The 16,839-nt window shown below is 41.8% G+C and overlaps 1 protein-coding gene across 1 annotated transcript in view; it reads right to left on the reverse strand.

The window, feature by feature from the left end:
* mbd2 (methyl-CpG binding domain protein 2) overlaps positions 1-16,839 on the reverse strand; it is a 32,658-nt gene continuing 15,819 nt past the window's right edge. The window contains exons 4-7 of the mRNA XM_068334087.1: positions 15,353-15,443; positions 15,094-15,271; positions 9,000-9,130; positions 1-685 (exon numbers count right to left, since the gene is read on the reverse strand). Of these exons, the coding sequence (XP_068190188.1) occupies positions 9,019-9,130; positions 15,094-15,271; positions 15,353-15,443 (381 nt within the window). The 3' untranslated portion in view covers positions 1-685; positions 9,000-9,018. The remainder of the gene's footprint in view (positions 686-8,999; positions 9,131-15,093; positions 15,272-15,352; positions 15,444-16,839) is intronic.

Here is a 16,839-nt window from a genome sequence, read left to right on the forward strand (position 1 = left end):
CATAATCATTTATTTACTTCAGTTCATGAAATGTACACACACACTTTCTCAAGGTATAAAATTTGTCTTAAATAAGTAATTGTTCTATTGCATATTCATTATTTCATTAAAAGCCCTGAAAACTTGTTTAAAATGGATAAAAACCTGAAGCCTCAAAAACAGCCTAAATGTTCCAAGAGCTCAATGAGAGTTAGTAGAGTTAGCAAAAGCCGTCCAGCAGTTTGCGATCCTTGACTGTGTTCAGAGAGGGCGTGGCTTTTAAGTACATTGTTATTGCTTTCATGAATGAAACGTGAGACATAATAAGTGCTTATTGTAAAGTTTGAGTAGATGATAGATCACAGAGGATTAAAAGCGTTGCTTTTTCCTTGAAGCGGGTAGATATTCGTCTTATTGCTGCTGTTCTATTCCTATGCTGCAGTGTCTGCTGCTGCTGCTATATTGCAGTTGTTGCTGGTGATTTTGTTATTGCTGACATCAGTATTGCTGTGGTCTCTGCTCCCGTTGTTGCTGATTTGGTTTTCCCGATGCTGATGGGTGTCTGGCGTGATGCCACCCTGAAAAAGGTTTTCCTTCCAGAAGGTTGAAGAAGCCGTCGCCCACCGAGTCTTCATTCTCTGGCGGTCTTTTTATTTTTGGTTTGTGTCTGGACTACGATGATTAACCTGAGGCTGGAAAACTGGATCTGAAGGGAGAGGCAGAGAGACGTTATTGATCCAGACGATCAAAACTGCAAAACTGAACAGATATACGTAACCACCGTCTATCAATGAGAGCTGGTTAGCGTTGATTTGTAACCCCCAAAACAAAAAACTATCCACACACACCAATATATTTCTTTTATTTAATACAGTTCTTTTATATTCTGGTGAGCTGCAAGGCAAACTGGCACAGATGCAACCTGGAAGGGTGGAATGGTTGTAAAAAAAAGATGTGGAACAGGGCTATGAGTATAACCGGGTACTCAAATGTAATTATGGAACAAGTAGCGTGACTCCCACGCCTCTCGCTGAGAGTATTTTAACCTGTGTGAGGATATGGATAACACATCCTCCAGAAATGCATCACTAATGAAATCACTGTTTTCCATGCTTCCTCTATTTTTTAGTATAATGTCCTGCTGATTGATCACGTTAAACTGGTGGAGGAGACAAAACTACAAGCAAACCTTGGTTTTGGAACGCTTTGGACATCGAACAAATCAGAATTCGACCAAAAAATTCGGAATTTTTTTGTCTTAGAAGTCGAACAAAATTTGGAAGTGGAACATGAAACAAACGCAGTAACATCCATCCTCCTCTTCCTCTCCAACGCCCACCTGAACATTAAGTTGAAAACTGGCACATTACGCATGTCGCACTCAATAGAACAAGCGTATTATATTTACATGTAACCACTTCCGGGTACAACAGGAAGTCCCCAAATACGAGCGTCACAGGATCGTACTTAACTCAACTGCCACAAAACACCACCACAAAAGTAAAAATTCTTATCTTTATTGTTCTTAAGCTTTAACTCTAATTTGGTTTTTATTTTAGTTTACTGTATTCAATAATTTTTCACTTAATTTGCTTTCCATTGCCTACGGTATGAGTTACGGTACCGTAAACTTCTGTCCAAAAGACGACGGTAACTCGTACCTTAGGCTAACCTGATTACGTTCATGTTCTTTCTTGTGTTTGCTTCTTTCTTTTACATTTCTTTGATATGTTTCATTACTATACAATTTGATATATAAATGACATCATGAAATAACATATAGTACGTGGATACAGCGGCAGAAAATGGATGGATATTTTGTTGAAAAAAGGTAGTTTTCTAGCGTCTTGTAACGGATTAAGACCATTTACATTATTTGTAATGAGAAAAATGTATTTGGAATTTGAACAAATCGCTATTCGAACAGCCCTCAGGAACAAATTGTGATCGGAAACCGAGGTTTGCCTGTAGTGAAAGTTCACCAATCCGAAGAAAAAAAAGTACAAAAAAGCAAAAAATTGCACCTCAGTCAAGAGGGTTGATCCAATCCTGAATAGTTTCATAAATGTCACAGCCTTCTGGAATAAAGCAACAGAGCGCTGCCTGGATGTGAGAGTTGTGTTCCCTCTTGCGGGGGCAGAACATACATCCTTAGCTGACCACTTTAAGGCAAGACTGTCTTCATAGAAGCTCGTCCTTCAGTTTGGTGTCTGGGGCTTTAAAGTTAATGGATTCTGTCAAAAATGGCCTCTCATGTAAAGACATGCTCGTGTGTACGTTAATTATCATTCGTGAACACGATGTCCTCAACCGACTGATAAAGTGCAAATATAATTATGCCACTCATTGCAGGAACCCCCCCCCCCCCACTTGCTTCCACTATTAAACCCAAATTGACTAAACCTGTGTTAATAAAACCCACTTAATGAAACACTCTGCAGAGCAAATTGTCTTTTTTTTTTTTTTTCAGCTCCTGCACAACAATAAACACCAGCCTCTGGACAAAAATTAGCGTGGTAAGATGCCATGCTAATCATTAGTTTCTCCATTAACCCCTCAACACCCCCCCACCACCACCACCACCAAATTAACAAGGAGGGTGTGGCTACAGAAAAGAAAGCATTTGGCTGCACAGAAAGCATTTTAATTATGTTTAGAATACTGGATTGACACTTTCACATCACAGGAGAGCAGGAATAATGTGACATTAACATCCCATCATTCCCTGCTTTACGCCGCTCACTTTGATGTTCCTCATTATGGGATTTTAAATCCTTTCTTCCCATTTTGAGTCATCTGGTATTTCAGTTTTCATGTTGGGCGTCTTTGACTACTAGAATACAGGTGTTACTATATCCACTAAAGAGGCTGTAGCTCTTTGTGTCACAGCTTTTGTGTTCCATTGTTAAACTCTTCCACGACACTAATGTGTGTGTGTCTGTTTTCTTCCGTCAGTGTTTCAGTATTTTCATGTCTCGGTCTGATAATCCTCTGCTCAGGCTTAATTACTCCCTAATAATTAGAAAATCCTGATAATCTGCTGCTTAATCGGGGCATTTCAGCTCACACACACACACACACACACACACACACACACACACACACACACACACACACACACATAATGCTCAACAGATATCAGGCGAATGCCTTTGAAGCAGATAATTCTTTGTGTCTCAACACCCACTAATTACCAGGAGCTGAAAAAATGCTGCAGGAGCCTGAATCAGCTTCTCTGGATATTACATGATACACAGCTAATACACACACACACACACACACACACTCACGCACAGATTAATGTGTTTGTTGTCTGTATCAATGCTCACTGTCAGCATCATGAATATTTCGTCTCAATCAGATAAAGGAGCCAGTCTTTACATTTAAAGCAGCCACTCAGGCTGAGAGTTTAGTGAATCCCTGGTCTTCTTCCTGGTCCTCCCAAGTCAGTTGAGAGAATAAAATCTCAATTTCATTGGTTTCGACTTTAATTTTAAATTCAAACAAAAGAATGATGGAGAAATTTGGAATTTCCACGACTTCAAACAACTTTAAAACAGACAACAGCCAGGCTGATAACATTGTTTCCCCTTTTAGATCACATTCACAGTCATCATCTGCTCCTGTTTCTTTCAATATATTCTGTAATACAGAAACCCGTCTCATATTTATACATCAGAGTTCAGAGTTCAACTTTTCTTCTGAAAAAGCAAAACACATTAAGAGCTGACGCGACTGCCAAGAATAAGTCTCTCCATACCTGATCATTCTAATAGAACACAGGTGAATAAAAACTTTGACTTCTGTTTCAGATGGATATTAATACTAAGATTAAAAATATATATATTGTTGTCTGCAACCATGTAACACTAGAACACTAGAACGCAGTACCTAAAAACTGAGTTAGTATTTAGAAACTGATTGGACTAAGAAAATGGACTCAGTAAATCAAACCTATAAGACTGGACTTCTCCTAAATTATTGAAAAAAGGTCAGAAAAATTGTTTGTTGACCTAGGTATATGTGTATATATATACAGTATATATATATATATATATATATATATATATATATATATATATATATATATATATATATATAGACACACATATACTGTATATGACAGCTTCCTAAGTTGTTTTTTTGTAAATATTTCACACTAATACATAAAGCATTAAAAAACTTTATCAGGAGACCTGTGATTACTTTTATGATAATTTCATTGTATATATTATATATGCGATTGAGGCTGAAAGTAACAGAATATGAAATTGTCATTTGAAAGTTCTCTTTTAAAATAAAATAAAAATAAAAAAGAAACTGATTGTATACTAGTGAGTTCTTTAAACAGAATGACGTGTATATAAAGTTTTTTTGGTTAATCTAATTGTCTTCTGTGAAATAAGCACTTGATCTGTTTTTCACATTGCATCCTCAGAGAATCAGAATATAAAACAGAATCAGAATTGTTGGAATCCAAAGCCTGACCCTATTGAGAAAATGTACTAAAAATATTCACAATAATTGTAAATTAAGTGCATTGAATGGATGCAAATCAAATATGTTCTTCTGTAATAGAGAAGAAACTTAACTTGTAGTACTTTTAGAGATGATTGACTTTTACGGCACAGTGGGCCTCTGAATGCTTCGTTTGATAAAACTGCTGGAACACATTTTAATTATAGAGTGACAGTGTTGAACCCATTCCCCATCTTTCCGTATACGCTATTTAGATGCGGCATTAGTGTCTTACTGTCATGTTTCTATGGAAAATAATAAAGTGAAAAATTACAGAGGAGAAGGAAAATGGAAGAAATCGAGTCAGCCATTAAAACAACATAAATAAATTAGTGGCACGCAGCAACAAGAGCCACAGCAGCAGGAAGCCATGTGAACACAGAGATTTCTGCAAAGAAATTGTTCCTACAGTTTTAACCAGCCCAGGAGACACACAAACACACAAGGATTCACTGGCCGGCCACTGCTTTCTCTCTGGTCCAGCTATAAAAACCCATTAGTAATCACTCCTCGGCTCTCAGTGGCTCTTTTCACCCAAACGACTTCCATCCAGCCAATCTGCATAAATCTGCATTAATGGATGATTCTCCCTCCACAGAAAACAAATGTGCTTTAAAGAACATCTCCTTATCCATCGTCTTTTAAAAGAAACATCTGAGAGCAGGCACACAACTACCGATTCTATTAGAAACAGGCAACACTTTGCAACAATTACAATATAGGAGTTGAGAAGAATTAGGTATGCTTCTCAGTATTACTAATAGTTCACCCTTCACACAGTGACTACCAAGTACTGATTCAAGTTCAACGGGCAGCCAGACTTTGGTGCCTCTGGTGTCCACATGGTAAGTTTGTTTTCACGATAGCAAACTTGTAGACTTGCTTTCTTAGTGTGGCTTAATTGAAAAAGTTTGAACACTGCCACTCAAATCTTGGCATGCATGATTCATGTTTATTTAGCTCGGTCAGATACAAAAAAAAAAACATTTCACAGAGTGATAGCATTGTTTAGATAGTGGAAGGTTCTGTTGCACATCTGTTATAGTATATCATAGGCCCTTTGTTTCCTATCTTTTGGCTCAATGTTAAAGAATCGATCATCATCATGATATGATAAAGTAGCTTGCCGTATAATTTAGAGATAACCAGGCTTTTTTTCTCTACCTTCATTAATGTTAGCTAAACATTTTTACTCGCCAACACCCAACAGCAATGTAGAGCAAACCACTAAAACAGTCAGATGTGTTGTACAAATTAAATTTACATGAATTAGACACTACTTTTAGGGAATCATCCATGAAACTTCTGTGACAGCAACAACAATTCAATATGAGCCAAAGTTGTGTTCCTTCTTTTATTTCAAGACCTGAAACTGCACTGGAGTGCCAACACACTCTGCAGATGTCTGGCTGAACCCTCTGTCAGGAGGTCTTCAACTCCCACCTCCGGGAGAGCTTTTCCCAGAACCTGCAGGAGGCTGGGGACATTGAGTCAGAGTGGACCATGTTCTCCACCTCCATTGTCGAAGCGGCTGCTTGGCACTGTGGTTTCAAGGTCTCTGGTGCCTGTTGCAGCGGTAACCCCCGAACCCGGTGGTGGACACCAAAAGTAAGGAATGACATCAAGCTGAAGAAGGAGTCCTATTAAATCTTGTTGAACTTTGGGAGTTCTGAGGCGTCTGGAGAAGGCATTCGATGGTGTCCCTCGTGGTATCTTGTGAGGAGTGCTTCAGGAGTATGGGGTCCGGGGCTCTTTGCTGAGGGCTGTCCGGTCCCTGTATGACCGGAGCCAGACCTTGGTTCGTTTTGCCAGCAGTAAGTCAGACCTGTTCCAGGTGCATGTTGGACTCCGGCAGGGCTGCCCTCTATCACCGGTTCTGTTCATGATCTCTATGGACAGAATTTCTAGGCGCAGCCAGGATCCGGAGGGGGTCCGGTTTGGGGACCAAAGAATTTCATCTCTGCTTTTTGCAGACGATGTTGTCCTGTTGGCCTCATCAAACCTGGACCTTCAGCGTGCACTGGGACGGTTTGCAGCTGAGTGACCGAAAGGATGAGATCCCGGATACAAGCGGCTGAAATGAGTTTCCTCCGTTGAGTGGGGGGGGGGGGCGCACCCTCAGAGATAGGGTGAGGAGCTCAGTCACCAGGGAGGAGCTCGGAGTAAAGTCGCTGCTGCTCTGCCTCGAGCGGAGCCAGCTGAGGTGGCTCGGGCATTTGATCCAGATGCCTCCTGGATGCCTCTCTGCAGGAGGTGTTCCGGGCATGTCCTACCAGGAGGAGACCTCAGGGAAGCCCTAAGACACGCTGGAAGGACCATGTCTCTCAGTTGGCCTGGGAATGCCTCGAGATCCCTCCGGAAGAGCTGGAAGACGTGTCTGGGAAGACGGAATTATGGACATCCCTGCTGAGACTGTTGCCCTACGACCAAGGCCCGGATAAGCGGTTGAAGATGGATGGATGGATGGATGGATGGATGGATGGATGGATGGATAGTGACCAGTAAAAAGCCATTGCTAGACTTAACGTCATTGCACTTTGAGGTTAAGTCTAGTAAGGAGGAAATGGTACTAAGGAGAGCAAGGGTCCATGTCAGCCCACCTGGATCTTCATTACAGAGCCCTTTCGTTTGAAGATAGTCAACACACTTTGGGCCGTGATGCACTGACAGCGCGTCCGGAGTGTCTCCATGCCCCTCACCTGTAAGCCCACTGGAATATACTCTCACAACCCCAGTATTCAGGATTCTGTCGGAACAATGGACCCAAATGATGAGCTGCTAAGTGAACGAGAGCAGAGTGGCACTAATCGTTGTAGTAAGAACAAGTTGTATGCACACGGACCGTAGAGGCCAGACTTTAACACAGTAGAGGAGATCCAAGAGCCAGGCTGTGCAGTGGTGCCCCTGAGACAGTCCAACGGGTTAAGGGGCCGGAGGGACCTCAGATCCCAAACCAATACTCTAACCTGACCCTGTCATGGCTCAATATTATTTCTTGGTAATGCTTTGAAACGAGTTCCATCTGACTCTGCTCTCATAGCAGGTGCTCAAAAATGAAAAAAAAAATCTGAAAATTGTCTTTCTCTCTCTCTTCTTTGTAGCTCTGCGCTGTCACATCCTCTTCCCCTTAACTGAAGTAGGCAGTAGATGATTTTGTGCAGAATCAGAGTCAAACTACACACAGCAACCATCCTTAATGGAACATACACAAAACGCTTTTGGCACAAAGTCTGGGTGAACAATGAAAGTTGATGACCATTGTTGTGATCACGGTTGCTATCTCTGACTGCTGGCGGAGATTTAAGGTGTTTCTGAATCAGCTCACGCAAAGAGAACCAGACCATGACCAACATCATTTGGAGTATAACACAAGGCTGTACAGCCCTGTTGCCACAGCAACCTGACCTGGATAAGATGCTGGGAAATAGAGAGATGATGGATGAATATGAGAACTTCTAAAAGTAAATGTTCTATAATTTGGTTTTGTTTACAGGCCAGCTGGAGTGAAATATAACCAATAATCAAACAAACTGACATATAACAAACACACACTTGTACGACAAACCCACAGCCCATCAATTTTTTTCTCACACACACACACACACACACACACATATACACACACACACAACCTTACAAATAGTCCACTGCATGACTGAGTTTCAATCAGAGGGCAAGAATCAGTTTCAGCATTCACAACAAGTTTCACAATGGGTTCTCACACACACACACACACACACACACACACACACACACACACACACACACACACACACACACACACACACACACACAGAGAAAGAAAAAGGGAGATAGAGGTCTTCAGGAACATTGAAACTTCACTCAGTCCTGTCAGAAGGAACTTCAGGAGTTCAATAGTTCTGTATTTCATTAGATCACAGATCTGGACGTTCTACTGTTGTTCTGTGTGTGTGTGTGTGTGTGTGTGTGTGTGTGTGTGTGTGTGCGTGCGTGCGTGCGTGCGTGTGTGCGTGCGTGCGTGTGTGTGTGTCGCCACTGAAACGTGTGTCTGACAACATCATCTGTGTTGTTATTGGAGACCGTGATCGTGGTTGTTCATTAAACTAGAACCACAACACAACCGTTTTTAACATAAACTGTTAGAGCATCTCTTATCCTCTTTTCCACCCTTCCTCTGACAGTCTGCTCCCGGCTGATTGGCGCCTCAGCTCATTTGCCTAAAAGCAAGTTGCGTTACCATGACTACTGGACAACGTCAACTATAACCATGCCAATCTTTTTGGCGGCTCCTTTGCACATTTGTGGTTAAATGTCTATTTTAGAATGCTACGGTAAAAATGCAAAGCAGAAATCTGGTGAAAACTTGTCCGTTCTGGCCGGCTGACAGGTTATGGAGAATAAACTAGGTAAAATCTAAGAAAGGTCACAAAGGTCAAATATTTAGTTCAGCCGCAAAATAAAAACGTAATCAGTACAGAAGTTATTTTCTGTCTTCTAATCTTATTAAGGACACACTTTACCTTCCTGACCCGTCCACCTTCAGGCCGACTTCAGCTGCTCTCCGCTGTTTTCGGTCGCTCTCGCCAAACCGTCTGCCGTCAGCGCCTCCTCCAGACTCCTCCTGGCCTGGTAGACTTTTAGTTCCTGTTCCCTGCACACACGCACACACACATACACACACACACACACACACGGTTAGGAAAGAGATCAACTCCACAATCTGTTGATGGACAGTTGAAAAATCTTCTGTGCTGACAATAAGAAAAATAGGACAACCAATTTTTAAAACCCAAAGTGGTTACTTTTTAAAATCCCTTGAGAATAATAGAATCATTCAGATTTGATTGCACCTGAAACAGAATCCATGTCAATGTACCATCAAAAAGACTCACAGGCTTTCATGAACACCTTGGATGGTTCCACTTTTATCGTTTTTACAGACTGGAAAGGTCAAAGATAGTTCTCCTTCACAGCGATAAAGTGGAAAGAAAAATCCTAGGTGTGTTTTTTTTTTTTTTAAATTCAAATCTCCATCTAAAATTTGATGGATTCTCATCCAACCCATGTTTATGCAAACTTTTGTGAGAATAGTTTGAGTCGTTTTTATCTAATCCTGCTAACAAACAACCAAACATGGATATGGATGAAAAAAAAAAAAAAAGAAGCTCCTCTGGATGTAAAAAAATAAACCCAGCTGATAAAATGTCATTTAAATGTAAAAGCATAGCAAAGGCAGAGAAAGCGATGTCCTTGTCGGTGGTCTGTGAGCCCATTAAAGCAGTGACATGCGGACAAAGAGTTTTCTCAAAAGAAATGTCTCCTTCAACTTGTCTGACTTGATTTATGGCAATGCTGCCTTCAACCGTTTCTAGTGGTGTCTTTCCATTCCATCCATGCAAACTTTCATCGAAAAAGTGCTGAAATCCAGACAGTGACTGAAAGTAGCCTCCTTATGCATCTTTAATGCATCTTTAACTTAAAGTAGGCCAGTTTTTGACTGAAGATATAATTAACCCTCTCCATTCATCAGCAGCACGGTGAGGCAGCGGCTTGTGCTGCTGGTTTGATTCCACATTGGGTCTCTTTATGAAGCTGGCGAGTTATCCAAGGTGTATCCAACCTCCCCATTTATGATTCTCTCAAGAAGGTGAATGAATTGCATGAATATTCATCACAGAGTTGTGACCTCAAAGCCAACCACTTCATTTTTTCATAGGTGGGCCACATTCAGCTTTCACCCTGGAGGCCAGAGTTCACATCCTACCTGGAAGCAAATAAAAAAATATATATATCTGAGCCTAAACTTAACAAAATTGTTGTTTCACATTGGGAATGTGTCAGGAAGGCTTTCACGCTTGTGGATGAGACACTCTAAGTCCTGTCAAACCATCACTACATAAGAGCTGGGACAGAAATGGGATGAGTCTAACAGAATAAAATGTGTGACCAGGTTTCAGTCAGGTGGGGATAAGACAAAGCCTGGGAAAATATATGTGATCAGTCTGTGACCAGTCTGTGACCAGTCTGTGACCAGTCCCATTAAGTCAATATTTGTCAGTCATCTTTTTTTTCACAGACACAGATGTCTTTTGTCAAGTCCGACAACAGCGAGACTCTGGGATTTGACTTCATCACATGAGTCAGAATCTAGATATACAAAAATGCTGAGAGGGAAAATCATCTGCTAACAATATAAATTTATTTTAAGGAAATGTATACACCACAAAAAATACAAATAAATTCTAAAAGGAAAAGACAAATGAGAAGATGCACAGAGTTGTGTGAGCTTGAGGAGGAATACAGGAGAAGAGATGAAGAGGAGGAGGAGGAGGAGGAGGAAGAGGAGAGAGAGGAAAGGAACGGGAGCGATTTAGGATGACAAGCACATTCAGCTGGAGCGAGTGAGGAGGGAAGAGAGAGAATTGGAAATTAATGGAGGGGAGAGATAAGAAAAAGAGGAGGATGGGAAGGCTGAAGGGAGGAAGGGGAGGGAGGGAGGGAGAAAAGAGAAAATGGAAAGAAAAAAAGGAGCAGAGTGGAAAACGAGAAGTAGAAATAAAGGAAGTGTGGATGTAAGAAGTAGTAGGAGACGGATGGGAACGATGAGGATGAAGGGAAGACTGAAAAAGAGGGCTACATGAAAGGAGTGGGGGGAGTAATGGGATGTATGGAAATAACATCTAGTCAAGGAGAAGAGATGTTGAAGGAGGTAGAGACAGAATTAAGGAAAAGGGCTGAGTAATAGAGGAAGATAAAGGAAAAGACGAGGAAGAGGAAAGGAAGAAAAAAAACAGAATAGGGACAATTGAGTGAAAAAGACAAGAAATGTCAAATCGGTTAAGAAAAAGTGGAATTATTTAGAAGGTAGAAAAAGGGAAGGACAGAGGAAAGTAAAGGAGTACAGGAGAGAAACGGAGAAGGGCGGACAGGACAGAGAGGGTAGAGTGATGTATTCCACTGATTCTGCTGTAATGGCTTCAGCCAGCTGTTCTCTGTTCCTGTACTGGACACACACACACACACACACACACACACACACGAACACAGAGATGGCGTGTGTCCACAGTGCCTCCTGCTGTCCCGTTGCAGTAACTCCAGGGCACCAGCCTAGAAAACACTTCATTTTTGTCGGATCCACCTTGTGACATCATCAACCGATCCCATCTTTCAACCCTTTCATGCAGTTTCCTTAAGATTCTTTGATTCATGTTTATTTTCTCAAGTACCCGAAGAAACGTGTTTAAAATGTGAAGAGCAGAATATATCAAAGAATTTACCTTTCGCCTTCACTAATCTTCAGAAATTCCCAAAAACAAAACATCAGGCAACACATCAAACTATGGCCATGTGTTCTGATATTTAATAACTTTCATTTTCCAAGTTTCTTGTCTCATGGTGTTCTTTATTTCTATAAAACTTCCTACAGAAAACAAAAAAGACACTTTTATCTGTGCTGGGACTTTAAGGAGTCTCCCACCAGGCTGACTCAGCTTGAAACAGCCGTACTACAATAATGACACTAACGAATCACATGGGATAACAAATTTCTCATTTGAAAAAAAAAAAAATCATTAGAATTATTTTTAGATATTTGGAAAGCATTACATTATGGCTCAAAACTTCAAAAATTGTAGTGTAATTAACATTTATATTCGCAGACTAGGCTTTAATTTTATAACAGAGGTGTGGGATATCCGGTCTAAGGATGGACACAGCAATTCTGTTTGTGGGCTATATGGTTTGTATTTATTGGATTATGATGAACGGGCTCTGCTAATTTGATCTTTCTGACATCCGACATAAACTGAATTTAAATCTTACTTTAGAACCTAAATGAGCATTAGATCAACGTTTTTGTTCATGAGAGTGAGAGAAGTGAAGAGTTCTGCCATCTTCCCAATGACAATCAGCATTTATATTAAAACAGCAATTGGATTTATTTCCTTAAATGTTAAAAAATACAAAACCTCAGCCCTAACTATCACATAAGCAGGTCTTTGTATTCATGTGTCACTAAGCAGGTCATACAGACAATATTCTGTCACTTTTACCACAGTTTTTTGTCTCCCCCTCAAACAATCTGCCCCACCTATCGATAAAAGGTGGAGTTTAAATAATGAGAACACAGGAAATGCCCCCCAGACCGCAGGCAGCTCAGGTGTTTCCCTTCAGACGTTTGACTCGGCAGCTGCTTCCTGTCTATCTACCCTTATTTTCTTCTGAATGATCATGTTTCCCAGCTCTGCTTTTATCATGCTGCATTACTTTTCATTTCTCAACATCTGTCCCCTTCTCATCACCCTCTCATCCTCCTCACTTCCCTACAACGTATTACTCCAACTAACCAGTGTGTATCAGTCATTTCATTTATTTCAGGCTGAAGAGGGAGAGATATTTATCATAGGGTGGGAATAAAGACGTGCTTGGAGTCGCCTGGGGAGTTCAGGGACATGTAGTTCTTAAACATAATGCTCATCCAAGGAGTCCGGTTCACTGGCCAGCAGTAGCCACAGATGCTAAATGTGGACTGGGTGTTCGCTGTTAGATCAGGACTAGGAAATCATATGAGTTCATTCAGGCTGTGCTTTCAAGCAGTAGATTGTCACTATCGTGTGAGGATTTATTTACTGTCTTGTCACATTATCCTTTGGAATTACCACTCTGTTTTCCATCATAGTCATCCCACTGGCACCCTTAAATGCAAGAAAAATGAGCTGCAGGCATCTCAGTCAGCATCTACAGCTCCTTTTCCTTCATGTGTTGTTATGGGCATAAGGTAAAGTGTGTGTTTGTACAGTGAGGAGTGTAAAAGGAGACGGGTGATTAGAGGTATGGCAATGGGGGGTAGCCTGGAGAGTTTAGGCAACCCTGAACTCCTTCTGGGCCAGAGGCCCCTCTCTCAGGGTGAGCCCATTAGAGGGAGCCCTGACCTTCACTAAGAGAAGAGAAATCTCCCCCCGGCCATCCAGGACTACACAAGCCTTTGAAAGGTGGTCGGGGCATTCTTGAGGCCAGAAGGCATCCACCAGCGCAGCTTTTTTGGTGGTATGACTGCAGGAAAGGCCCAACTTGGCATGGAAGGCATCAGAATGTCCAGCAGTAATCATGTCTCATAACTGTTCCTCAATGATGTTGAAGGTGTGGTGCAAAAGCTTCACTTCTTCTGGTATTAGTCTGACTTTTGGGTGAGATTCCAGGAGTTGTCTTTTCTTTTTGACATCTTGAGATCATCTCTCTGTCCGTCTCTTTTCCTTGACCTATCTGTGTGTATTTCTTTTTCCCAACCAACAGGTCAAGGCGGATGACCGCCCTCCAGAGCCTGGGTCCTGCCCGGAGTTTCTTCCTCAATGAGGCAAGTTTTCCCTGCCACCGTCGCTCATGCTTGCTCTGGAGAGCATTGCTGGCTTTCTGTCTGTAAAGTTCTTTAAAATGTCTTCAGATGTGATTAAGCGCTATATAAATAAAAGTTGATTAATTTATTGATTGATTGAAGATGATGGTTTACTTTAAACCTCCAAAACAAACTAGAATCAATGCAGTCACAGACTGCAACATCCCGTAAAAACCCTGAATTCAAAATTTTACCCTGACCTACTTCCATAGGTCAATCTATGTTGATATAGGTTGATCTATGGTCTTACACAGGCCTCCGCCCTCATCTTTCTATCTTATCCGGTTCCTAAGTGTACAAAAGTTGAAATTTGACCTTGAACTGGTTTTCTCAAGGTCAAGGTCATCATCTCATTTTGATCCTCTTTGCTGCCTGAGTAATGTGCTTTTTGTTTCGTCTTTCTATCTGCAACGATTGTGAAGGTATTTGGTGGACTAACGGACAGACGGACGAACACTGACACTTATAATACGTAAGCGGGATGTAAACAGTCGGTCAGCTAGTCTTGATATTTTGACCTGAGCTGTTACTCTGAAGAAATCCTGAAAAGCTGAGACACTGGTTGATACTGTGATATAAATATGATGTCATGTGAAGTCTGTTCTTAAATCTCCTGATCTATCATCAGGTAATGCCGGTAAAAAAATCAAATGTCATCATAATATCAGGACCAAGAGCCAATGAGACGGGGATCACAGAGCAGTAGAAGTGCTGCTAGGCAACAGTCCTTTTGACGTCACCGAATCTCATCAGCAATTCTCACTTAAAAACAACCAATCTGTGTTGATCCAACTTTGTCAAACATGTTCTCATCCAGACTTATTTAGTCCTTTAGTCGTTTTTCTCACTGTAAAGGGTAACTACAACAAACTTTGTTGACGCCGCCTTTCGCTCAAACTGTAGTGTGTGGTGTAGCATTAATTTTAAAATCTTGTAATTTGAGAATGTTTCGGGATTAAACACGAGATCTGTGAGGATTCTCTTTATCTGTGTGATGCAACCTAATTTTAAAATCAGTTAAGAGTTATGAAATCCCAATTTGAATTCATTTTTATAACTGAAGGCGAATATCGTAGCCATATTTACTAATTTTATTCACATGCCCACAGTCTCAAAGGTCCAAGTTTCAAGTTACTATGGATACATCACTGTGTGATTAAATAATTGTTGTGCAAATGAAGCAACTATGGTTCCAAAAAACAAACAGGAGTCCTGTCTCTTACCGAATGTGTTCGTCAGTGATGGTGAACGCCTTGCAGAGTGGCTGGGACGTGTTCAGCCAGATGGCCGGGTTCTTCTCAGCGGCGACCGACGTCTGTCCCGTTATTGGAGCCGAGCTCATGTGCAGAGCGCTGGCGATGGCCGAGAGCAGAGTGTCATCGCTGGAATCTGGACCGACACCTGCACAGACAGAGGTCAGAGGTCAAGCGTCAGGACGTGGGCACACCGTCCGTTCTGGTCCTTAATAGATGGAAGACTTACTCTGAAGTCCTTTGGGCAGGTTCATGGTCCGTAGGACTTCCTCTGTGACGTCTGATGACCGCAGGCCTTTCAGTCGCCTCTCCCAAAACAGCTACAGACATACGACACATGACTGACTACTGGCTTGGACTACAGGATGTCAGTTTTAGTTTTACTACCGTTTAAAGTCTCATTGTTTTAAGAGTACTACAGATGCAGTATTTGCTTTGAGGATGTTGATAGAGAAGTACAGAGAAGGCCAGAGGGAGCTGCATTGTGTTTTTGTAGATCTGGAGAAAGCTGATGACTGTGGTATTGTATGAGGAAGTCTGGAGTGGCAGAGAAGTATGTTAGAGCGGTGAAGGACATGTATGAGGACTGTAAGACAGTGCTGAGGTGTGCTGTAGGTGTGACAGAGGAGTTAAAGGTGGAGGTGGGACTGCATCAGAGATCAGCTCTGAGCCCCTTCTTGTTGCTATGGTGATGCATAGGCTGACAGAAGAGGTAAGACAGGAATCTCCATGGACTATGATGTTTGCAGATGACATTGTGATCTGCAGTGAGAGCAGGGAACAGGTGGAGGAGAAGCTAGAGAGGTGGAGGTTTGTCCTGGAAAAGAGAGGAATGAAGGTTAGCCGCAGTAAGACAGAGTACATGTGTGTGAATGAGAGGGACCCAAGTGGAAGAGTGAGGTTACAGGGAGAAGAGATCAAGAAGGTGGAGGATTTGAAGTACTTAGGCTCAACAGTCCAGAGCAATGGAGAGTGTGGAAAAGAGGTGAAGAAGCGTGTCCAGGCAGGATGGAACGGGTGGAGGAAAGTGTCAGGTGTGATGTGTGATAGAAGAGTTTCAGCTAAAATGAAAGGAAAGGTGTACAAAACTGTGGTGAGACCAGCGATGTTGTTTGGTCTAGAGACAGTGTCACTGAGGAAAAGACAGGAGACAGAGCTGGAGGTAGCAGAGATGAAGATGCTGAGGTTCTCTCTGGGAGTGACCAGGATGGATAGGATCAGGAATGAGTACATCAGAGGGACAGCACATGTTAGAGGTTTTGGAGATAAAGTCAGAGAGGCCAGACTGAGATGGTTTGGACATGTCCAGAGGAGAGATAGTGAATATATTGGTAGAAGGATGCTGAGTTTTGAACTGCCAGGCAGGAGGCCTCGAGGAAGACCAAAGAGGAGGTTTATGGACGTAGTGAAAGAGGACATGAAGGTAGTTGGTGTGAGAGAAGAGGATGCAGAAGACAGGGTTAGATGAAGGCAATTGGTTTGTTGACCCCTGAAGGGAAAAGCCGAAGGGAAAAGAAGATGAAAGTTTCTGTTCTAGGATCTTTTTGTTGTTCAAGTAGTCTTTTGCAGCATTATGGCCTCTAATGCACACCAAACACTTCTTATTTCATAATAAGAGCTACAAGAACAACCTCTGGAGCATTTTTACTGTGAAGCAGCTAATAAATAAATTTACCAGTCAGCATACAAATCAACTCATAGGTGACTCCAAAGAGG

Source organism: Antennarius striatus, chromosome 15, assembly GCF_040054535.1.
Source record: "Antennarius striatus isolate MH-2024 chromosome 15, ASM4005453v1, whole genome shotgun sequence".
NCBI lineage: Eukaryota > Metazoa > Chordata > Actinopteri > Lophiiformes > Antennariidae > Antennarius > Antennarius striatus.